This window comes from Clupea harengus, chromosome 5 (assembly GCF_900700415.2).
Source record: "Clupea harengus chromosome 5, Ch_v2.0.2, whole genome shotgun sequence".
Classification (NCBI taxonomy): Eukaryota; Metazoa; Chordata; class Actinopteri; order Clupeiformes; family Clupeidae; genus Clupea; species Clupea harengus.
The window spans coordinates 12,399,123-12,424,122 of NC_045156.1; the positions used below are offsets into that span (position 1 = coordinate 12,399,123).

A 25,000-nucleotide genomic window follows, 5' to 3' on the forward strand; every position below is an offset into this window, starting at 1 on the left:
TCACAGTGGAAGTCTCAAATATTGTACAGAGATGGGGTTTGCCCTTACAAAAATCATTGCCTGTAGGACCATCACTGATTTGTCCCCAGTCAAGCAGAGAAGCCATTTTCCAAAATGGGCATCTTTGACATGTGGGAAAGCGCTTTGTAATTTTCTCTCTCGAATATGTGATTCTTGGTACTGTTCTTCTAGTCGTCTGCCCTCTAAGATCAACATCTCTGGCTGGTTCACAACTAAAAGTGATTAAAGATCGAAAACCAATTCTAGCTAGTCTTTTTGCATATATTCTGGTCCTCTCTATTGGAGAACAACCATTACATTCTATATAAAAGTATAACTAAATACCGTTATCAGACCAATCTTGAGTGACACAAATATTACATTCTACCTTCTATTTTTATTCTGCTGGTTTGACTGGCCTTGACTACACTGACCGCTGACCTTGTTAAGCTCTTAGAAGAATGGTCACATTCCACACTCTTTGTTCCAGTTCAAAGTTCCAGGTGAAGTTCCCCTCCCACTTAATGTTAGGTGACTCAAAAACGCATTTAGCACAATGCTAGACAGTGAAATCAACAGCTTTCCCTACTTGTTTGTTAGCTTAGCTGTTAGCTTAGCACAGGGAACACAGTGAGGATACAACCCATTACTGTGGCTCACCGTTAGTGTCCGGGCCGGGGCTGCTGTTGAAGTCCTGGTACACGTCACTATCCTGATCTTTAGATTCAGGGCGGCGAGTGGATTTCTACACAAGAAAAGAGAGAAGGAGAGGGGGATATAGCAGACAGAAACAGAGAGAGAGAGAGAGAGAGATAACAGACAGAAAGAGAGAATGACAAGGGGATTTAAAAGAGAAAGAGAGAGAGGGAAAGGGGGATACAACAGACAAGGGAGAGAGAGAGGGATAGGGGGATACAACAGACAAGAGAGAGTGAGAGATGGGGATAGGGGGATATAACCGACAGAGAGAGAGAGAGGGGGAAAGGGGGATATAACATGCAGATGGAGAGGGGGAAAGGGGATATAACAGATAAAGAGAGAGAGAGAGAGGGAAAGGGGGATATAACAGACAGAGAGATGATCCGGTGATGGGTTAGTGGATATCTGTGATGGCAGTCTGACTGAAGAACTTATTATATTCCTGAGGCTGCCTGCATCACATCTTCTCCCAGTCATGAACAGTGACAGCGGTGACTGTGCAACGCTTCAGGATTGACAGCAGATCCATTAGTATGATAATACACTGAAATCTTTCACTCTAAATGAAGAGAATACACTAAATCCACGGGTGAAAAGTGTATGTAAATCCTGCTTGCCAGAGACTGCACCCCCAGAATCTTAGAGCAGTAATTACTTTTGTTTTTCAACACCATAGATGAATCTGCCACGGTGTGTTACATCAGTAAACTTAAGGCAACTTCTCTGGAACTGTGTAACTGTTGTGTTGCCTCTCTTCCCTATGTAGATAGATAGATAGATGGATACTTTATTAATCCCGAGGGAAATTTAGGGATGTCTCTGAAGCTCAGGGGATGTCCGGGTGAAGACAGTGAGAAGGATTCCCAGTGTTGGGCACCAGTCATTTAATGTCAGTTATACTCAGGAGAAGATGTCACATTCCTTGTGCTATTGGTTGGGGACCCCTGACGGTGGCCAAACCTCTCAATGTCACATGTAAGTAATCAAACGTGTTAGGTATAAGGAAACACTATAATGATGGACCCCCGTAGGACACATTAAACACTTTAACGATGGACACCAGTAAGACACGTAAAGCACTCATACCTGGCTAACTTGAGTGAGAGCCTCAGCAAGGAGCTTCTGGTTGATTCCACAGAGGTTGGCCACTTTTTTCTGACACTTATGGTGAACATTCATTGCACAGTCTGAGGACCAGAGACACAGTAAGAGCAGTGAGCAGGACACAGAAGCAGTCTTCACAACTGAAGACCAGGGCAGCAGAATGAGCGCTTTACTCAAGGGATCTGCAGCAAACCAATGTGAGTGTATATAGACAACTCTTGTAAAGAAGACATTATGGCATGTATGCACACACACACACACACACACACACACACACACACACACACACACACACACACACACATACATCCTTACCCTCACACTTGAGTCCCTGTTTAACCAGACCCCACAACAGGCTCCCACAGTGATCACAGAAGGTAGGACTCATGTAGTTGTGAGTCTTAAAACGATGTGGCATGTCGATCTTAAAGCGCTCCTTCTGAAACTACACACACACACACACACACACACACACACACACACACACATGCAGACACAAACACACACACAATCATCATCATCATCATCATCACCACCATGCTACTCCTGACATTAAAGCGTTCCTTCTGAAACTATATACACACACACACACATGTGGACACACACACAATCATCATCATCATCATCATCATCATCACCATGCTCCTGACATCTCCTTGTCTGTCTGTATGTTTTTATTTATGTTAAGGTTTTGTGGTCATACATACCACTGTGTCTCTACTGTTGGCAGCAGTTCCGGTGCACCTGCCGATGATCTTGTCAATGCATTTCTTATGGATGGCCGCATTGCACTCTGGGAAAAAATACACCATTGCACAACTTGATCGGTGAGTGTGATCGCTGGTGGACAGCATGATTCTCATTCCATGCTTGTGTGTGTGTGTGTGTGTATGTGTGTGTGTGTGTGTGTGTGTGTGTGTGTGCGTGCGATAATGTCAACTCACGTCTGCACTTATATCCCTGCTTGTTGAGACCCCTGAGAATGAGAGAGATACAGAGTGAGGTAACTTAGCATCATTAATTCTTCATTTCAATTACTTCTCTAGATCCACCAAACCCTAGGGACCACAGATCACTTCTCTAGATCCACCCTAGGGACCACAGATGCCCTCCTTCCTTCACTGCTTGTCCAGCACCTCGGCCAGAGAGAATAAGGTTGAGTCCATTTGAAGCAGGTGACTGAGTGAACTTGCTAACTATAGCTAGAGCCCTCCTGTGCTCAGCCCCTGCATATAGGTCAGGGAGCTGCTGGCGGTAAGCAGTGCTGTCTGGACGGATGTCGGCCCACGCCGTTCCCGAGACAGCTGCAGAACAGGCATCTTAGCTGGGCACCTTCCCAGGTTGCGCGTGATTGCCTGCAGCTAAAACCCAGGGAGGGTCACTTTTATTACCTAACATTGTGTGTTTATTGTACTTACGTGTGATTTATGATAATTTATGACAACACAACTTCCCTTTTGGAGGTCAGTGAAGAACATGTATTTATCTGTAGTAATTCATAAGCCACCTGCCCCACAATAGTAGGCCCGGTGGGCAGTCCAGCCTCAGGTGGTCACAGTCTACTTCAGAGTTTTCTTCTTTAGACCAAATGAACGTGGCACAATAAAAAATACAGGACTACTGAATGAACTCAACTGAACTTTAGATCATCTGTGCCCAGATGGAGTGCAAACCTGGCAGGATTTCCGTCAAGATGGCGGCTACGTGAGTGTACATGTACTCGAGCCATATCTAGGCCTGGCCTGGTTTGAAGTCAGCTGCGGTCTGGGTGCTATCTGAGAACTATCCAGAACTTTCCAGAAGCATCTGGCCCAGGTTGTGGGATCATAAACCTCCACCACAGGATCAAAGGGCGCTGAAACGGTGCTATGCACCAATGAGCAAGAGCACATGTGTGGATACACACACACACACACCACACAACAAACACAAACACAAACATGCAGGCACGCACACACACACACACACCACAAAAAAAGACAAACATGCAGGCACGCACACACACACACACACAACAAAAAACATAAACATGCAGGCACGCACGCACACACACACACACACACACACACACACACACACACACACACACACACACACACACACACACACACACACAGGTATGCACACACACATCACACGAATATGCAGGCCACATGCGCACACACACATCACACAAACACAAACACAAACATGCAGACACACATGCGCACACACGCGCACACACACACACACACACACACACGTACGGCCAAACAGTACAAATCCAAACATTCAAATCAATTCAGTTTTCAACTCTATTGAAATGCCATGTTTGAACTGACCAGACAAACTCCCTGCAGACGGAGCAGAAGGTGGGCTGGCGGAAGAAGGTGGCGGTGAACTCGTGGTTCTTGATGAAGTGGATCTTGGCCTGTTTGATGGCTCCCCGCCTGCGGTTCAGTGTGGGCATCTCATCCTCCAGCATCACAGACTGCCTACACTCTAGCAGAGGGGAAAAGATATATATATATATATATAGAGAGAGAGAGAGAGAGGGGAAGAGAATAAAATAATAATAAAATAAAAAAAGAGAGAAAAACATCTTTTTCTGTTTTATTTTTATTGCATGTCCAAAGAGTTGTTCTAGAGATGCTGTTTATTGGTGAAAAGACTGATGCTGAAGACTCGTGTCTTGGCCAAGGTCAGGAGTGAATGACTGTTGGGTGACTGTCCCAAACCAAACATAGTTGTTGTTGTTGTGCCTACACTCAAAAGAACTTGGATGATTTATACTGCATATTTATATTAATTGTGACGAGTGATCATCACCAAGATCTAGTGATGTGATGACATGGACTCAATGTACTGTACTATGTCTGACTTGACTTGACCAGGCTTCAATACAATTATGTTCTCATCGTATTATCCTCTTAACAAATATAATATATATAATTTGTTAGTTAGTACTGTTCTACTGGTAGAGTGGGAGGTCTTAGTCACCCCCTCTTTCCTAGGAATTAAGTGAAATCTTTCATAAACTATACTAGGCAGGCAAATCATTCTGACAGAGGGAGAAAAACAACCAAGAATAGAATGGGGTTGTTCTGACATGTTTCAGCAGCATACTCTTCTGGGTGTGTGTGTGTGTGTGTGTGTGTGTGTGTGTGTGTGTGTGTGTGTGTGTGTGTCTGTGGACGGGGGTTGGGTTGATGAACATCTTACCTGTGTCTGCATCCTCTAGAAAATATTGCACTGACATCATGACTTTTCCTGAGGGCTGAAGATCAATCTACACACACACACACACACACACACACACACACACACACACACACACACACACACACACACACACACACACACACACACACATCTGAGCCAGCTGTCTGCAATCACATTTAAGTCGAAAGGTCACTCCATGATGTGAATATTATGGATCCCACAGACCTAATAACTCTGCCCCTAACTCACCCAAAATTCTGCACGACCATTTCCCTTTTTGCAGCGCTCCGCCAGAACAGACACGCCGATGGTGACGTCAGCCAATGGCGTTTCAGCTGTCTGCATGAGTAGCACCTGCAGGACCCGCCCCTCGTAGACGTGGGCATCAAAACTGGCCCTCCAGGCAGGAAACATGGTGGGCTTCCTCTGGACCAGGGTCTTCCCTCGCTCTGAGGAGAGGACACACACACACACACACACACACACCCACACACACACACAGACACACACACACACACACACACACACACACACACACACACACACACACACACACACACAGACACACACACACACACACACACACACGGCACCATTTACACAGATACCCTTATGGGCTTACTGGACCTCACAAAACCAGCCTAACCAAAACTCAGTGGGGGAAGGTATGTAGTTATAAAGAGCTTTTGCCTCAGTAAAACAGAGGTTTATATCAAAGCATTTCCAACTTGCATTTTCCAATGACTGAAATGTTATTAAAGAAATGGCTGTTAAGGGTAACTGTGGAAGTCGAGGCGAGATTTTGAGGACCAAGAACACGCTCAGATAAAACTGCACGTCGTCTGCCGGGCAGAAAGGCCAACCAATCCCCTCGCGTGATTCCAAAGACCTGCGGGAGGATTGATCTGACGCAGGTGTGGTGGCGCACCATTCCACCGCGCAGTGCTGCTTGGACAAATATTGACAACCTAGAAGGGCCATCAGAGGGGACACTTGACTAACGACCTAATCAGAAATGTCAAGGTCTGAATTAATAGGCCACAGTCATTTGGGAAATAAGTGTTGTGAGCAGATGAAGTAAACAAAATTGTGTTATTTGGTTCCAATCACCAAAGGTGTTTTCGGACGAAACAGGAGCAGCGTTTGAAGAAGTTAAAGAAGCCCTTGAGTACTGTTAAGCACGTGGGGGGTTTTAGCAGCCAATCGCACAGGAAACGAATGAAGGGAAGAATGGGTTCATCTGAATTTTAACACTTTTCAGAATGCAAATGGCATACAGCCAGTGAAGGAACTGAAGCCTACAAGACGTTTGTCTCTACAACAGGACAACGATTCAAAGTATCAAAGTACACCACTTCAAGAAGAGCAGACAGGGGGTGTTGAGTGTCCGGCTGTCTCCAAACTTAAAAGCATGATTCAAAATCTGTAGGTTAATCTTAAGCATGATGTGCATTCAAAACACTATACATACTGTATCTCAGAACATGCACATACCACCATTACTTTTCCTTTTTTAAGTAAATAACTTAAGAAGGACATTTGAAGTACGCCTTATTGTTTAATGTTTCTTAGCTGAGGGGGTTTTAGTTACTTCTTTTCACTTTACAAATCAACTAAATCCGTTGTAAATTTCCACAGGGGTGCCCAAACATTTGCATACAACTCTACATATCATATATTTACACGTAAACACATTCTCTCTCACACACACACACACACTCATTCACACATGAAGCACTCACACAAACACACACTCACACACACACACACACACACACACACACACACACACACACACACACACACACACACACACACACACACACACACACACTCACACACACTCACACACACTCACACACACACACACAAACCTGTGCCAAGTGCCTCCTTCATTTTGACAGCGCAGAAAGGAGACTCAGTGATGGGGGACAGAGCTCCCAGGTCATACGCACTGAAAGATATCCGCAGAAATGGCGCCATGGTCACCTCTCAGACACACTCAGACACACACGCACATACACACGCTCAATCTAGAAAGCAAAAGAGACAAGACAGAGAGAGAGAAAGAGAGAGAGAGAAAGATTAGTAGATTAGTACACAAGTGTAACACTAATGCATATATAATACAATAAAACATACATCAAAACGAATGTGTTAATTCAGATTCACCTAGAAATGCACACACCTATAAACATTTACTGTTCCGAACACAGGCCAGCACAACACCTGAAAAGCCAGATAGTAAGATCAACATTCCTTAGGCCTGCAGGTCTAGACATGTAACACTTTCAATCCTCCAACTCAGCCCAAACCTAGAAACAAAATGTGTTTGTGTGTGTGTATGTGTGTGTAATGAGTGAGTGTGAAATATGCATGTGAAATAATTAATTCTATGTGAGTGTGTGTGTGTGTGTGTGTGTGTGTGTGTGTGTGTGTGTGTGTGTGTGTGTGTGTGTGTGTGTGTGAGAGAGAGATAGAGATTGATCTAATTTGACAATGAGAAACATATTACACAACCTATTGCAGATTTGTAGGTAGCGATGCAACAATGGAATTAATTGACCTACCGACATAAGGGAATGGCCACTTCAAGCGAGTTTAAACGTTTAGTGAAAAAAAACCAGTAAACTATTTGTTTGAGAAGTTGTCTATGTCGAGTTAAGTTTGTATACTGTTTTCACTATAACTACAGCAAACACTAAATGGTAAGGCTTACAAATATGACCAAATATAGCAATATAGCAAACCTGATGGCGTATAATTGTCGTGAGGCTACAGAGACTACACTTCGTTTGCCGCTATAGGGTTGGAAGGGCATACGAGCTCGTTATCAGCAGCACGAGAAAAGTGTGACTACGGCACTAATATACAAATATATTTACAGAACAGATGGAACCATTATATTCAGAATAAAGGACAAATCTCGATATCCCTACTTATAAATGGTGTGCCCTCCAATTAAAAGAAGATTTTCACACATACAAGACTTTTGCGAACCCGAAACAAGCAGGCTTTTATGCCGAGTCCCTGTGCACTGCGCTCCTGCCGTCAGAACACACCCCTGAGCCTGTCCTGACTGCACCCCTCTAAATAAAGCATCCATGCTTTGACCTGGATACAGACTAGCCAAAGTGCTCCAACCAAGAGATGCATCTGTGCCTGAGCAGAACACACGACCTGGTTCTAGATCAGCTTCTCAGACGAGAGTTGACAGAGTAGCGGGTGTCAAGCATCAAGTGGAGAAATTGAGACTGCCAAGAAGCTGAAAGGTCGTGTGCAAGGACGGGTGAAAGATGTGAAGACACTCCCCCCCCCGTACGTCGGTGTTCTTGTTTAGCCCTGACTAACGTTTATGTGGTTTTACTGCAGTCACAAAGTGATTTATCTTCTGTGTACTGACCTACCTAACATGACTTGTGACCAGATACACTGTGGCCAACAGCTTTCCCTTACATTCCCCATCTATTCAGACTGAACACCACTTTAGCCTTTTAGCGGCATGTTTGGTTAATTTTACATCCTGGAGGTGAGGAGGACGCAGTGGCTTTTCCGCCGTATGCAGTCCGCCTCAGCGCATAGAGGATGTGTAGCCTGATTCTAACCACTGACTCGAAACACAGTTGCGGCATTGCGTGTTTCAATGTAGGTAGAGTAGAGTTTGAGCCTTCACAAGCAAAAACACGCATGGCACATGTCACCCCTACCCAAACACACACTAAAAAGTAAGCCATTACATTCAAATGTGTACATGACACTTCAGCAGACTATAAATGCAAGGTATGAAATGCTAACGAGTGAAACCGTGACAAGCAAGAGCGCAAAGGGATAACTAGACCGAAACAGAGTATGTGTGAAAAGAGAGGCAGAGCAATGGAAGTCAAGTTCACACTTGTTAGAGAGATGTCAAACCACTGCTAAAAAAAAACATTTCTTCAGAGTGAATCTCTATTCTCCCAGTTTGAAGAAACTGACCCCTTTTCATGCAAAGCGACTTACCGCTCTCTTGCGAAAAATTCCGACCGTTGCTCTTTCTTAATGTTTCTTTCTGCTCTTTTCTTCAGGTTTGTTGCCCACCACTTACATTCCACCGTATGAGGAAGTGGAGGTCGCTCACGGGCTCCTCCGCGGGCTTGGGTGTAGTGACGTCGACCAGGTGCCGATACCCAACACACACCCTGGCCTCTGCGCGCGCCCTGCCTCAGTGCCGTCTGCTCACACACTCACAGACATGTACAGTCAGAAGCGAGAGAAAGCATTGTGACGTTAATTGTGTATTTCTCTCTCTCTCTCTCTCTCTCTCTCTCTCAGTGTGTATGTATGAGTGAGAGAGAGAGAGTGTGTTTCAGTTGGTTAGAGTGCGAGTGTATGACCTGGCAGGCTCCACACTATTGATGTTATGTCATTATAATTTTCACACACGTGGACATATGCATCACTGACTCAGGCACTGGTGTATAATGTCACTGTTTGTGTGTGTGTGTGTGTGTGTGTGAGAGAGAGAGAGAGAGAGAGAGAGAGATAAGCCTACTGATTTTAGTTTGGTACCCACATTTCATATGTTTTATCACTCTTTGTATGTGTGTGTGTTTTCGTGCACCCATGTGAGTGAGTGAGTGTGTGTGTGTGTGTGTGTGATGTCCTGTTTTCTAGTCTATCCGCAGTGCAGGAAAGTGTGGCCTAGATTTGTGTGTGGGAACAGAGCTGTGCATTACACAATGTCCAAGCGAGCGAGTGAAACAGAGAGAGAGAGAGAGAGAGAGCGAGAGAGCTGTTAAATTGTGTCTATGTGTGTGTGTGTGTGTGTGTGTGTGTGGTGGCTATGACTGGTCCTCAGGCGAGCGCTTACAGACACACACACACACACACAGTGAATTAGTGACCTGAGTCTTCGTGCGAGTGTGTTTCATGACGTTACCACACAGATTCATGGAAAGAGAGACCAAGAGATTGCAGAAAAAGGCTAACTGAAATGGGAGGATGTGGTGTGGGTGTGTTTGTGTGTGTCTGTGTGTGTGTGTGTGTGTGTGTGTGTGTGTGTGTCTATCTGTCTATGTGTTTGTGTGTGTCTGTCTGTCTGTGTTTGTGTATTCATCTCATTTCAGCCCTGATGGAAAATAACAGGATGTGTGTCTCACTTGGTTTCTCCTCCCCCCCCCCTGCATGCCCCCTCCCCAACATGGCCATGGAGCATACGTCAGGTACAGACCTAGAAATGTCAGGACAATGTCATAGGAGTGCTCTATTAGTCGATGTCGCTTCTTCTCTCTCTCTTTCTCTCTCAACGCTCTCTTTTCTCCATTCAAGAAAGCCTTATCTCATGAACACTTTGATTTCTTATAGACTAAAACACCTCTTATCGCCAACTGTCGCATCTCCCACTAAACTGCTGTACTTCTTTCAGTGTGCTGCTATGCAATGATGTTGCCAATCCGGGATATTTCAAAAAGGATAACACAAATGGAAAACAAATATATGGTAAAAGGGAAGAAAAACATGTGTGCGTGAATGTACTGTATGTAGTGAAAAGTTAATGTTTTAACACTGACATGTTAGTATTCACGTAATGATTAGCAAGTGTGTTCTCTCATTTGTGTGGGTGAGTGTGAGAAAGAGGGACAGACGGAGGGTAAACAAGATGATAAAGGTGTGCATGTGTGTGTGAGTGTGTGTCTGTGTGTGTGTGTGTGTGTGTGTGTGTGTGTGTGTGTGTGTGTTCAATCAGTTAAAAGAAAGCATCGATAACAGTTGGGTCTCAATTCTAGATTTGAAACTGGCTGCAGTTGGAGCACCTTTGGTGTCATTAGGAAGTTGGTTCCTGAGCAGCATAGCAGCATAGCAGCTAAAAGCTACTTCGCCATGTTTAGTTCTGATAGTAGGTACTACTAACCAATTTCTCTCCAGGTATCTGAGAGGTCTAGCAGGTGTGTACTATTGAAACATATCTGAGAAGTATTTTGGTGGAGATAAAGGCATGAACGAGTTTTTCTAAATCATGTTTTGACAAGTTTGGCTGTTTTTGAGATTGTAAAAAGCTGATTTAGTTATTGCTTTTACATGGCTGTAAAAACTGAGATCACAATCAATTAAGACATCAAGGTGTCCTTCACTTTAAGTCCTGTAGTGTCAAGATGACTAGCAACCCTAGTCTCCTCATTTTTCCCAAATAAGATTATTTCAGTTTTGAGACATCCAACTGTTTATTTGGTCAATGTCAATTGACAAAGAGATTCTAGGGGAACATAGTCATTAAGGGATAGGGCTAAGTAAGTGTGGGTGTCATCAGCATAGCTATGATAAGAAATCTTATTGTCTTGAATGATTTGTCCAAGCATATTAAGGTTGAATAATAAAGGCCCCATGATCGACCCCTGGGGGACACCAAAGGTCAAGGACGTTGGTGTTGAGGTATAGTTTGCGATGGCAACAAAGAAGCTCCTGTCTTGCAAGTATGATCCGATCCACTTGTCAACCGAACCTGAAAATCCTACCCAGTGTTCCTGTCTGTGTAGTAAAATATTATGATCAACATGAGAGAGAGAGAGAGAGAGAGAGAGAGAGAGAGCGAGAGCGATCCAGAGTTGTAAAGATACAGGACGAGAACAGAGAGTAAGCTCAGATAAATGAGACTCTCTATATGGGGCAAGGTGTCCCTAACTTTCAGGTACACCAGAAAGAACACTTCCATCTCTCTCTCTTCCTCCCTTTATTTTGGGTCAGCTAAACTCCGGGGAACTTAAAGAGGCAGAGCCCTCTCCTTCCTCCGTGTTTCTCTCATCCCCTCCTTCTCTCTCTTTCAACCCCATCCCTCCATCTTTCTTCTTCTTTATTTAGTCGCCCAGAAAGACAATCTAACCCCACTATTTCCCCCATCTTCCTATAAGGAAATAGCTGGGGCATGCAGCACATATCAAATCCCCTCATATCAAATCAAAACCAAATGAAGATATTTGTGATGTATTTATTTGTTGACCTGTTTTTTTTTTTCAGTAGTTCTGATTTCGTTTTTTTTGGACCACACACAATATCTTTTCTATGCTAGTCCTTTAAAGTTTAAATCTTCTGAAGGGAGATAGGGGGAGATAAGTGTATGAGGAGTGAAAGGATAAAGGAGAGAACTCCATGACCAGCTTTGAGGCAAGATTTTATCATCAGCAGTGTGCTGCCCCTAAACTATAATATTACAGGTATCTTTTTTGGTAGAAGGTGTTTTTTGTGTTTGTTTTTTAGCTTTCTTCATGGGAACAGAAATCATTTAGATGTATTAGCATTGCTCTTTCAAATTATTGTTTTTTTTTTTACTTGTGCTGTGTTTATGCGTTTATAGGCTACTGTTTTGAATGCACTGTGACAATCTGACAACAGTTAGCATTAGGTTTATCTTTAGATCGCATAGGCTGCATGTCATGCATTTTTCATGTAGAACAAATAAAATGCATATGCATCCAAGCTAGCCTAGACCCTGATGTGCGTCCTGCCATAAAATAATGATGGACTGTTTGTTTGTTGACTGGTGGAGCCGCTGCAGTGAACTGTGCTCTCTATGTGGAGACATTGCCCCCTAGTGGAAGGTTATGCACATATCACGTGTTACTACTGAGAGCACTATACGTGTTGCGAAGATGCTTTGAATGCCTTTGCTATAGAGCATCCAAAATAGCGGGGTTACTGAATCAGATGCCAGATCCGGGCTAGGAGTCATGTGGTCTGACTCTGACATAGTTTCCATGCATGGATGAAGGTTACCTGTGCCTGAAGTGAACAGAATACCTTTACCTCAGTGAAGAGAACACCTTATGTTGTAGCCGTTTTGCACATTTTTGTCCAGATATAAGTTTGCATTGGCCCTGGGTTACTTTGACTGTGTTATATGATTATATTGTTTCTATATTTGCATATTGTTTCTTTAGCTGCATATTGGACTACCATTTAATTGAACTTTAGGATGATTGTTAATTGTCACCTGAACCGCCCATTAATTATTGTCACCTGGACGGCTCATCAGTAGATCTCACCTGGACGGATTATTAGTAGTGTCACCGGGACAGCTCATTAGGAGATGACTGGATAGCCAAATGTGGGGTCTAGAGGCGCGTAAAAGATACGGTTTTTTGACCACTTTTCGATACTAGTTTAGCCTTTTTTAGTTTACTGTTGTTAGCTTTGCTTTATTGTTTGAATTTACTACTTTACATTTACATTTAGTCATTTAGCAGACGCTTTTGTCCAAAGCGACGTACAAGGGAGAGAACAGTCAAGCTAAGAGCAATAAAAAAGCATGGTGTAACAATAAATACTACTTTACATGAGAATTAGAAAAACAACAACCTAGAAAAGAGGAAAAAGAAGTGCAGGAATGTAACTGCTGAAGTGCAAGTTAAGCGCTAGTCAGGTGCCAGTTAGGAGGGGAGGTGCTCTCTGAAGAGTTGGGTCTTCAAAAGCTTCTTGAAGGTAGAGAGGGACGCCCCTGCTCTGGTAGTACTAGGCAGTTCGTTCCACCAACGTGGAACTACAAATGAAAATAGTCTGGATTGCCGTGCTTGCACGGACGGCAGTGCCAAACGACGCTCACTAGACGAGCGCAGCGTCCTGGGTGTAACATTTGCCCTTACAAGAGCATTTAGGTAGGTGGGTGCAGAACCAGTAAGCACTCTGTAGGCAAGCATAAGTGACTTGAACTTAATGCGAGCAGCTACTGGCAGCCAGTGGAGCTCGATGAGTAGCGGGGTGACGTGTGCCCTTTTCGGTTGGTTGAACACCAGACGCGCCGCCGCGTTCTGCATCATCTGTAGTGGTTTCACCACGCAAGCCGGCAGGCCCGTTAGGAGGGCGTTGCAGTAGTCAAGGCGGGAGCTCACCAAGGTTTGCACCAGCAGCTGGGTGGCATACTGGGTTAGGTACGGCCTGATTTTGCGGATGTTGTATAGCGCAAAGCGGCACGACCTGGAGACAGAGGCGATGTGGGCCGTGAAGGTCAGTTGGTCATCAATAATGACCCCGAGGTTTCTTGCTGTTTTGGATGGAGCAAGAGATAAAGATACTTGTTTATGTTCACCTTTTTGGAGCCAAAATAAATGGATTATTCTTTCAACTTTTGGAGTATCGAGAGTGCGTAATCCACTACCTGCTGACCAGACCCACGGCCTTGACTGGAACTTGGAGTTGGAAAATTAGAAATCATAGAAAGGCCGCCACACCTTATGTGTGTGGAGTGTGGCCAACAGTCAACAGACACCATTTTCTTCTTAATCCAAACTACAGGCACCACAATCAGAGACCTAAAAAGGAACTATACCAAGGATGCTGACACCCCTAACAACCCTGTCCACAGCCATGTTCTCCGCCAGTTAGGAACATACCCAGGGGCAAAGATTTTTTCACATGATATTTATTTCATATCTCATGGTGCATCATCATAATTACAGATCTCCAGAAGTGTGTCATTGCCATGTCTGCACACTATAAGTATAGTTCTATACTGAACAGAACCAGAGAAGGGGCGAGACACAAGGAGAGAGGTAGAGAAAAAAAAAAGAACAACAAGAAAAGATATTTTATAAAATATTTTATTGTTTTAATCGGGGCTAATTAAAATGTTTAATAACTACAGTCTGTTCTTCTCCTTAAAACAGATATACAAACGCAACAACACATTTAAAAGATCCAATATAAATACAACATGAACAGGATTGTTTTCAAGTGAGTAGTTAAGAGTCGCCAGCCAATAATAGATTTTAGTCACCATGGCAACAGATTGGCATCAACCATGTGACAGAAGAGAGATGAAATAAACAAAACAAACAAAAAACAATGAAAGTCAGAGGACTAAAAGCACCCGTAGGTCTTTTAGCGTAGGTTACGGCAAACAGACAGTTACTGTTGTAGTGGGTTACATACTGCCTCAACCAATACCACCAGCATTAAGCCCTTTTTTCCCCTCCCCATGACTTGAACATGAGGAGGCCAACAGGCTAGACACAGGCCAAGCGTAGAGGAGGAGACGGGTTCAAGTCCACAGGGCTGGTAGGCAGGCCTGTGGAGGGGAGAGACAACCCTCTCTGGAAAAGCATCTCTCCCACAGGACGCCTCAGAGAGCCCAGGCCTCAGAGACAGTCAGGAGGGCAGGGAGACCGTGAGAGGCACCAGATCTGTCTCCGAGGCCTTCTGAGGATCCTGCTCTCCCTCTCCTCTACGGTGTGATCCACGTGTGCTGCAGATTAGTGCTCGGCCATTTTACGAGCCCTGCTCCACTTTTAGGTTACTAGTCTGATCTCAAAACCCAGTTGAGAGTTAAATGGTTAGCTATTTTCAGTTACTGTATGTTTTATTTAGAAATTATTTTTTTGGCATAATATTAAAAAGTAGGGTTTCAAGTGAGAAAAGGCAACAGCGCAAAGAGCAAAATGCCCTAAACGTTTCAGACGACTTTTAGCTTACATACTCCTCAAAAAGGCACACATTTAGAAGAAGCAAAGGTTTTCAGAAATGTAGCCAGTCAGGTTGACCTAAGTGCAGATATGTTTGTATTTGTGTGTGTGTGTGTGTGTGACTATGTCTCCATGACTAAACACACAGAGGGGAGTCCAAAACTGAAGGAAGAACGAGCTTCTTCAGCAAACTTCTGCATTTGTGTTGAGTGAATCTGGACCAAATGACATTTCTTTTCTACAAAACTAAACAATAATAACAAAACACGATAACAAAAGTTACAATTCTCTCTGAATGAACATAACTACATTATTAAAAGGCAAATAATAGGTGTATTGCAACATTCTCCACAAAACCTCTTTAAAATCATCATCATCATCATCATCATCATCGTCATCATCAGCGTCCACATGCACTCACACACACACACACATCATATTTCGAGAGAGGGCTTCTTCAGCAAGAGCTCTAAGAAATCCACAGAAACTGTGAGGGAGTTGAACCAACACAAGCACACACTGACCACATTTTTCTCAGGTTTTTGTGTGTGTGTGTGTATTTATTTGTGTACATGCGTGTGTGTGTCTATATGTGAGTGTGTATGTGTGTACGTGTGTATGTATACTGCATGTATACTGCATGTGTGTTTGCGTGGTTACAGCTTTGCCCCACCAGTAGACAGCACTGCTCCGATTGCCTTCTCCTCCCATCTATGGCTGATATAAGAGATCTGATTCTGCCATGCCGGAAGGAGAAGTGAAGCAGCATCTGCCTTTGTGGCCAAAGCTACACGTGATCAATACACGTGATCAATTCCCTCCACTAATTCCATTCATTCACACGCACCTCCCGATTCTTGTCTCTTCCATAGACGTGGGCTCAGACAGCACTGGGGGGGAGCTAGCCAAAGCCAAACGTGTACCAGCCAGCCACACACACACACACACACACACACACACACGTGTATCTGTAATCTCCCCTCGCTATGGAGTAGGGCTGATCACACACACACACACACACACACACACACACTGAGTCAGGGTCTGGCTTTAGGCTGCTCATTTGGGTCATCTACTACATGATTAAAATGTCTCATGTTCACATGCATCACCTTGGCTATCTGCTGCATCACACTGCACAGGACAGGACTATACAGTGGTCACTGCACAGGACAAGACAGGACTATACCGGTGGTCACTGCACAGGACAGGACTATACCGGTGGTCACTGCACAGGACAGGACTATACGGTGGTCACTGCACAGGACAGGACTATACCGGTGGTCACTGCACAGGACAGGACTATACCGGTGGTCACTGCACAGGACAGGACTATACCAGTGGTCACTGCACATGACAGGACTATACCGGTGGTCACCTCACTGCCCAGGACAGGACTATACCAGTGGTCACTGCACAGGCATCTGTTGGTTAGTAATCTGCCTGAGGCCTGTATATGCCATTCTTCTCAGGCATGAGTGTTCATAACCTGTCCTTTCTTGTGATAATGTCCAAAGGCAGTACGACAGTCTGAAACTGGCAGCCAGGGCCTATACGCAAGAGTGATCGCTTAGGGCGCGCGTCACTCCCGCTCCATCAGCCTCAGGAGATGCATGGAAACGAACATGGACACGCAATCCTCCCAAGCTGAGGAGACGCTCGAGGAGAGCACAGGTATGATTTGTCCTGGTCTCCTCTCTTTCTCTCTCTCTCTCTCTCTCTCTCTGTTCCTGCATTGGGATGCTAGCACACTGGAGGTCCCTGTGGCTCCAGGCCTCTAGGGGGAGCTATTGCATAAAGGCTGGTAGACCAGTGCTGTCTGGGGATTGTGTCTCCCCCTCTCATCTTTAAAGTGCTGAGGCCCCCTCAAAACCATGTACACCCACACCTGGACCAGCAGCAGATCAGCTCTCACTAGAACCGTACAGTCTGCGGAGAGGGACAGACGTCAGATCTGGCCAATGACTGTCTGCAGCAACAGCAGGCTGTCTGACTGTCTGACCGTCTCTCTCTGTATTAGAAACAGGGCAAGTCAAGGATAAATAAGTTGCGAGTCTAGAACGGATCTATGTCTCATCTGGGCCAGAACCCGCTCCAGACAGAGCTCCGTTCCGGCCAGCGTCCCTTAAGATGGAGGCGTCCTCTGGGCTGGATGTGAAGCAGGTCTTTTTAGAAGTGCTCCGTGACTCTGTCCTGTGGGAGACGAGTAGACAGCGACAGCTCAGCGACAGACTGATGTGTTCTGCTGGGTTGGGTCCAGGGCTGACATAAGCTCCCTTTAAAAGCCGGGTTTAGGGTTGTACCGGGGGCTTCACATGTAGATCCAGGCTTTAAGGTTCTCTCATGGCACACACACACACACACACACACACACACACACACACACACACACACACACACACACACACACTGACTGACATACAGGCCCTCGAAATTACAAACAAGTGACACAAGAGATTTTTTTTTCCATTTGTACACAAGCCTCTGCTTCCCATTCTGTTATATTTAAATAGTGCAATTTTTAGACTTTGTTTTTACATAAATAACTTTGTGCCTTTTAAGTTTTGTTTTCAGTTTTCATATACATGTATATGTCCTCACTGGCAATGGAAAACCTTGTACCTGGCTCTTAATCAATTATTAATTATCCCCCATAAAATCAGTTGTTGATGTACCCGCTACATATGAGTGACGTGTTTAAGATCTTTCAGCCACTATCACTTCACCCTAAGCAAAGTCTCAAGCTAAAAGTGAGCTGTGATGCAAAGCGATGGGTGGGATCTCTCAACCATGCGTTCATAGTCGTCGTCCCACCGTCCTGAAACACACATAGTTCTCCTTCAGAATCGCCTCCTGGCTCATCTAAAGACATGGTGCTTCAACTACAGCACACCTGAAAGATCTATTTCTGTTAATTAGAGTACTACATCATCTAATATTTGTCTTGAAATATTACAAAACTATAGCCTTTTAAACAGACTGCCTCTCTCTCTCTCTCTCTCTCTCTTTCTCTCTCTCTCTCTCTCTCTCTCCTTCTCATCCCCGCCGAACCCTGGATTGCATGAGGCACAAGGTTTTACACGGGGAGCAACCAGATACAATGGCATCCATATTCACATGCTGACATCCAGACTGAAGGGACAAAGAGCACATCGTTCAACACGCTTCAGTTGGTACCCAAACAGATTACTTCTAGAACAGGTGAAAAAAAGCACTTCCTCTTTAGAATGTGTTCTTTAAAAAAATTAAATAAAAAAAAAAAATCTTACAAAAATCTTAGCAGGCAATCCTCTCGTCTTCTACAAGTTATAGACATTTGTTTCTCGCATGTTGTCAAACTACTAAAGAACAGTCTTGCTCACAAGTTTGTGCAAACGTTTCTCTGGAAGCCAAGTGGATAACTCAAAGCGGTCTACAAAAGCGAGCTCCTCCTCTAGGCGCCCTGTCCGGCCAGTCAGCAGACAGGGTCTTGGTTTCTATGGAGACTGGCAGTCAGAAAGGGGGAGGAGCAACATGACTCGAAAAGAACGCTTTTTAAACAGAAAGGTGCTTTAACTCCCGTATAAGAATGATTTAAGCTAAAAAAAAAAGAAAAGCATGGATTATGGAATATCATTTAGCCTCTGTGGATCTGGACAATGCAAAAGTAAAAAAGAAAAATGACTTTAGGAGATTCACCTTGTTTGTGTTTTAAAGTGGTGAACCCGTGGTAATGATACGAAGCAGTGATCACTGAAAGGACAGGTGACATAAGCTGGGGGCTTCCGTGGGCAGTGGAAGCGAGCGAGATGAACAAGCACAGTCTTCTTTTACATTTCTCCGTTCTTCTTTTGTGCAACGGCTTCCACACTAGCGTCCGACCCCTCTCCCGTTCATCTCACAGGTGTAATGGCGGAGGGGGTCTGAGGTGAGCAGATTCACCCACCCACCCCCCAACCAAACCCAACCCCCCCTCCCTCAAACATGCTGCACTTTCTGCTTTTCCTTGTTGCGTGCATTCCTGTTCTCCACCGCCTGGATGAGGGGTGTGGGGTTCGGGACGCCTCTCAGGCCCTCGCCCCCGCCCCCGTTGCCCCCCCTCAGGTGCCTGGGGGGGGAGTGGTGGTAATAGTGTCCTATCGCCTCGCTGTACGTGGGGGGGGCGCCCTCCTGCCGCGGCTGGTTGGGGTACCCCCCCATGGAGACGCCGCCGCTGCTGCTGCTGTAGGTGGAGGGGCAGGGGGGGTTGATGAGGGGCCCGTCGTAGATGGTGCGGTTCGGGGGGGCACGCACGGACTCCCGGTTGAGCTCCAGCTGCTGCTCGGGGTCGCGGAGCTGGAGGGTGCAGGGGCCCTGGTAAGGGGGGGGCTCTTCGCCGTCCGACAGCGAGATGGTGGGGGGCAGCTCGATGATGGAGTGCTGCAGGTACGGCCAGGTGGGCTGGAAACGACCCACACCACCGACGCCTCCGCCACCGCCGCGGGAGCCCACCTGATCTGGGGGCCGAGAGCTACTCACCTGCTGCTGAGAGAAGAAGGGGAGGGGGAGGGAGATGGGGGGGGGGGGGGGGGGGGAGAGATGAGGCGGTGAGACAGAATGAAAGAGAGAGACAGACAGAGAGAGAGAGAGGAAGATAGAGACAGACAGAGACAGAGAGAGACAGACAGACAGAGACAGAGAGAGAGCGAGAGAGAGAGAGATTGAGATTGTTTTATTTTGTTTCTGGAAATAATTGTATCTGGAAATAAATCCAGTGTTGGCTAGCTGCAGTGATGCAGGAGTCTTGCCTTACCTCACTCACACCACTAGAGGGCCCCACTCCATCAGACGGCCACAGACTAGTATCCTGTCAGAGAGAAAGAGGTGTTGGAGATCAGCATCATGCAGTGGGCTAGATTTCAAATAAGTGCTCTTCAGTAAAAAACACACACACACACACACACACACACACACACACACACACACACACACACAACACACACACACACACACACACACACACAACAAACAATAAGGAGACTCGATGAGGAGTTTTATGGGAAGTGATGGCTGTGTTGTCTTGGGTAACACACAGGCTTTGTTCTACACTTGGCCTCTGGTGCACTAACACATGTAGTCAATCCAGACAAACTAATTCTTTACACCGAGGGAGTGACGAGCATCACCATGAATGTGTGTGTGTGTGTGTGTGTGTGTGTGTGTGTGTGTGTGTGTGTATGTGTGTGTGTGTATTAGTGTATTCTGTCTCTGCAGGGTTTTGTGACTTGTAATTTGAGTGTTCAGGGATTCATGAATGTGTGTGTGTGTGTGTGTGTGTGTGAATGTTTGTTTTGTATGTGCATGTCTATGTGTGTGTGTGTGTGTGTATATGGGTGTGGGTGTGTGTGTTTGTTTACTCACTGAGGTGAAGGGTAGGTGTTGTCTGCGTGCAGTCCCGTGTCTGGTGAGCAGAGAGTAGGCAGACAGTCTGTAGTGGTTGAGCAGACAGGTGATCACGACCACCATCACCATCATCACCACCACGATCACCAGAATCTGCACAAACTCCAGCTGGCCTACAAATACAGAACCACACACTGCATGTTTGTTACATCCACTTATGAACACACACACACACACACACACACACACACACACACACACACACACACACACACACACACTCTAGTAGACTTACACAAAACCTCAATGACTTCTGCAAAATCATTAACACTTGGAGTAACACAACCCTGTAACAGTATCTCTTATACCCACATTATTTGAAGTAGTGTAAGAGTTAATGTACTTAATGCTATGTCGAGATCTCACACATTACAGAGACAACTAGCAGAGTATTGTTGTAGAACACTGTGATAGAGAATTACTCAGACACACAAGATGGACACACACACACACACAGACAGCAATGCTGTGTGACTAACAGACTATCACCTGACAGAAAATTGGAAGTCACAAAAAAAGAATCAAATTCAACCCTCGAGACAAATTAAACTAAACAGACACCAACGCAAAACACAGTCAGTGACCTTCAACCAGAATAGAATCAAGCAGAACAATGTCAGGTTCGAGAGAGCGCTGGGGCATGTTCCAGAACGTTTTACGACAGTCCAAACAAATAAAGACATCTCTCAGACACTTCCAGTGTTGCTTGGCATTCCTCCTCCTTGTAGACAAATTAAACTTGAACCAACCAGACAGCTAGGAAAAACATAGTAAGTGAATCCAACCGAACAATACGAATCTACTTTGAAATCCCAGATGTAACCGATTCGGCTGCATTCAGGCTTACATTTCAGACGTGTCCATGCCAAAGGCTGGTGTTGGCGAAGACGCAAAATGTCTGCTCTGTCTGCGTGTTTACAATGGCACAAATAAACAACCACACACACAGCACAATAGCACAAATAAACAACCAAAGACAGAATTCCTATTTACTTTTCTTCTTAGGAACATCACCTGCTGTTTGGGCTCTCCCCCCGCCCCCCTTGTAGACTGGCTAAGACGGCCAGACTGTCTGTTATGCATTAAACAGTCAGCTCACCACCTCGCCAGGCACTTACTAGCAGTCAAGTGGCTTTCCTCAACACTACTGCCATAAGCTTGCTTAAGGACAGCATCGGTCTTAGTTTAGGGTGACATGCTTAGAGAGAATTTAGTTATTTGCTATTCGTTATGACTTAGAACGAGTTAATTCAATTTAAATGATCGGACTGACAGAGCTGCCTCTTTAAAAGGTGATCTGTACCTGCATCTCATGGTTTAAGGACTTGGTGTGAACTAGTCTCTGCTCAAAACCACAGTCACAACTGACTGGTTTCAGAATGCGTGACTGTCAGATGTTGAAATAACATTTCCTATCTTGGTTGTCATTACTACAGTAATTGCAGGTTCAGCACACACACATAACCAGTTGGACCAGGGCCCTTGGTAGCCCATGCAAAGTGCAGTTAAGCCTGCAGACAAAACCGGAGGCGTGTTACAATTTGGCAAACAGAAGCGAACCCTCGAGGCGAAGATGTTTTCTTTGAACTTTAAATTTGAATTTTTTTGTTTGATTGAAACGATAACCTTTAGCCCAGAATCCATGTATGTTCGCCGAGAGCTACTTCCTCAGACACAAAAAAACAGTTTGAAAAACGTTTGCCTTGTTTGCTATTTTGAACACACCTCAGCCTAGGCCCACTAACACAGAAACACCAAGCAAATACTCAATTCTTAGAATACACACAAGAGATTTTCAGTTGCAGATTCCACCGATCGCATTTTGCCAGGTTAGCTTTTCTGGCTATTTTGTTGCTTCTTTATTTTCAGAGACAGGGAGTAACACTGAATGGAGTAACACTGAACAGAGTTACACTGAGGAGAGTAACTGAATGGAGTAACACTGAGTGGAGTAACTGAATGGAGTAACTGAATGGAGTAACAGTGAGTGGAATAACACTGTGTGGAGTAACTGAGTGGAGTAACTGAATGGAGTAACACTGAGGAGAGTAACTAATTGGAGTAACTGAATGGAGTAACTGAATGGAGTAACACTGAATGGAGTAACTGAGCGGAGTAACTGAATGGAGTAACATTGAGCGAGTAACACCGGAGCAACACTGAGCGGAGTAACTGAATAGAGTAACACTGAATGGAGTAACACTGAGTGGAGTAACTGAATGGAGTAACTGAATGGAGTAACACTGAGTGGAGTAACACTGAATGGAGTAACTGAATGGAGTAACACTGAATGGAGTAACACTGAATGAAGTAACTGAGCGGAGTAACACTGAATGGAGTAACACTGAGTGGAGTAACACTGAGTGGAGTTACACTGAGTGGAGTTACACTGAATTGAGTAACACTGAGTGGAGTAACTGAATGGAGTAACACTGAGTGGAGTAACACTGAATGGAGTAACACTGAGTGGAGTTACACTGAATGGAGTAACTGAATGGAGTAACACTGAGTGGAGTAACTGAATGGAGTAACTGAATGGAGTAACACTGAGTGGAGTAACTGAATGGAGTAACACTGAGTGGAGTAACTGATTGGAGTAACTGAATGGAGTAACACTGAGTGGAGTTACACTGAGCGGAGTAACATTGCCCTGTTGCGCTGCTCTGGAGATCAGTGAAAGTGGTAGTACCATCACCTTCTCTCCACAAAGTGTCCGCTTACATTCACACTCATGTCTATTGAGAACCGTTCCTGAGGTTTTACCGAGAACAGTTCCTGAGGTTTTACCGAGAACAGTTCCTGAGGTTTTACCAAGCCCAACTCCGGAATCAACTTTCAAGCAATTCACATACACATTAATGCTTAAAGCCTCCCCTTCTGAAGCGCAGACACATTTAGGGGAAACAAAGAACATCCCAAAGTGCTCCTGCTGATTAACTGGCAACCCAAAGGTCATGGGTCATGGGTTTGCTACCTGGGAAGCAATCATACTGATCTGTCCCATACCGTCACTACGTCGCTAAATTTAGTGTTAAGGACAATACGATATCTGTCTAGTATCCCTATCTATGGACACACATGTCAGCTTATACACATACTGAATCACTGATGAAAACTTCTCTGTACAATACTGATTTCACTCTGGATAAAAGTGTTAGCAAAATGAGTAATGTGAAAACTACAGAGACCATAAGTCTGTGGTGTACGAGAAGACTCACCCTCACACACGCTGTGGTCACAAAACTCATGGCCGCTGCTGGAGACGGGCTGCATGCTGTCAGCTGTGCGTCACACACACTCGAAAAAGCCCACCACTTCACACACACAAACATACACACACATACACACGCGCGCACATACACACAGGTAAAGGCAATGCAGGTAGTTCCCATACACCAGCAAGGAGAGGTGATGCACACAGCACAGCAGCAACAGTTTAGAATCCAGCACTTTCACTCCCGGTAAGTACCCCAACGCCAACACCACACACACTGAGGCATACACTCCGTGGCCGTCTGGGGTCTACCAACGATGGGAACACACCCCCGCCTCATTTCGCATTCCGACACACACAGCTGATCGCCCCCCGACGACCCCCCCTCTACCCTCCGAACCAGACAATAGAGCATGGCTGAGAGTGTGTGTGTGTGTGTGTGTGTGTGTGTGTGTGTGTGTGTGTGTGTGTGTGTGTGTGTGTGTGTGTGTGTGTGTGTGTGTGTGTGTAGCGAACTCACAAGGGACATGGAGGGGGGATGGGAGTGAGAACCCCAGATGAGTCTGAGAGGCCAGACCACTGAGAAGGGAGTGTGACAGAGAGCGGGGGGGGGGGGGGGGGTCTCTAGGGAGGGGGCTTCTGTCTAGACAGATTTGTTTGATAGCGTTCAAATCTGCATGAAGACACGTCGCAGCACCCTGTGTGTGTTTGTGTGTGTGTGTGTGTGTGTGTGTGAGAGAAGTTATAGCACAATTATTTTAAATAGCACTCTGTAACCACGTATGGTTAGGAGGCTTTTAAAGAAGTCCAACAGCGATAATGCAGCTCCAAGGACCCATAGAGACAACATTGCTTGTTTTGGGTGTTTGTCACGCAATGTTTTCATGCATTTGTAAAAGCCTTGAAATGTAAAGAAATACAATGTAACGCATCA

The 25,000-nt window shown here is 45.2% G+C and overlaps 2 protein-coding genes across 5 annotated transcripts in view; both read right to left on the minus strand.

Annotated features, from left to right (window-relative positions):
- prkcda (protein kinase C, delta a) overlaps positions 1 to 9,332 on the minus strand; it is a 16,280-nt gene extending 6,948 nt beyond the window's left edge. The window contains exons 1-11 of one of the 2 annotated variants that reach the window (XM_031567754.2): positions 9,004 to 9,332; positions 7,193 to 7,233; positions 6,879 to 7,037; positions 5,254 to 5,453; positions 5,005 to 5,071; positions 4,125 to 4,284; positions 2,748 to 2,779; positions 2,511 to 2,596; positions 2,119 to 2,248; positions 1,786 to 1,886; positions 661 to 745 (exon numbers count right to left, since the gene is read on the minus strand). In XM_031567754.2, coding sequence (XP_031423614.1) covers positions 661 to 745; positions 1,786 to 1,886; positions 2,119 to 2,248; positions 2,511 to 2,596; positions 2,748 to 2,779; positions 4,125 to 4,284; positions 5,005 to 5,071; positions 5,254 to 5,453; positions 6,879 to 6,987 — 970 coding nt within the window. In that variant the 5' untranslated portion in view covers positions 6,988 to 7,037; positions 7,193 to 7,233; positions 9,004 to 9,332. The remainder of the gene's footprint in view (positions 1 to 660; positions 746 to 1,785; positions 1,887 to 2,118; positions 2,249 to 2,510; positions 2,597 to 2,747; positions 2,780 to 4,124; positions 4,285 to 5,004; positions 5,072 to 5,253; positions 5,454 to 6,878; positions 7,038 to 7,192; positions 7,234 to 9,003) is intronic. The other variant, XM_031567753.2, reaches the window with a different exon arrangement.
- A 5,222-nt stretch (positions 9,333 to 14,554) lies between these two features.
- pmepa1 (prostate transmembrane protein, androgen induced 1) overlaps positions 14,555 to 25,000 on the minus strand; it is a 23,909-nt gene continuing 13,463 nt past the window's right edge. Inside the window, exons 2-4 of one of the 3 annotated variants that reach the window (XM_031567758.2) lie at positions 20,811 to 20,986; positions 20,203 to 20,256; positions 14,555 to 19,931 (exon numbers count right to left, since the gene is read on the minus strand). In XM_031567758.2, coding sequence (XP_031423618.1) covers positions 19,389 to 19,931; positions 20,203 to 20,256; positions 20,811 to 20,986 — 773 coding nt within the window. In that variant the 3' untranslated portion in view covers positions 14,555 to 19,388. Of the gene's footprint in view, positions 19,935 to 20,202; positions 20,257 to 20,810; positions 20,987 to 25,000 lie in introns of all 3 variants that reach the window. The other 2 variants (XM_031567757.2, XM_031567759.2) reach the window with 2 other exon arrangements.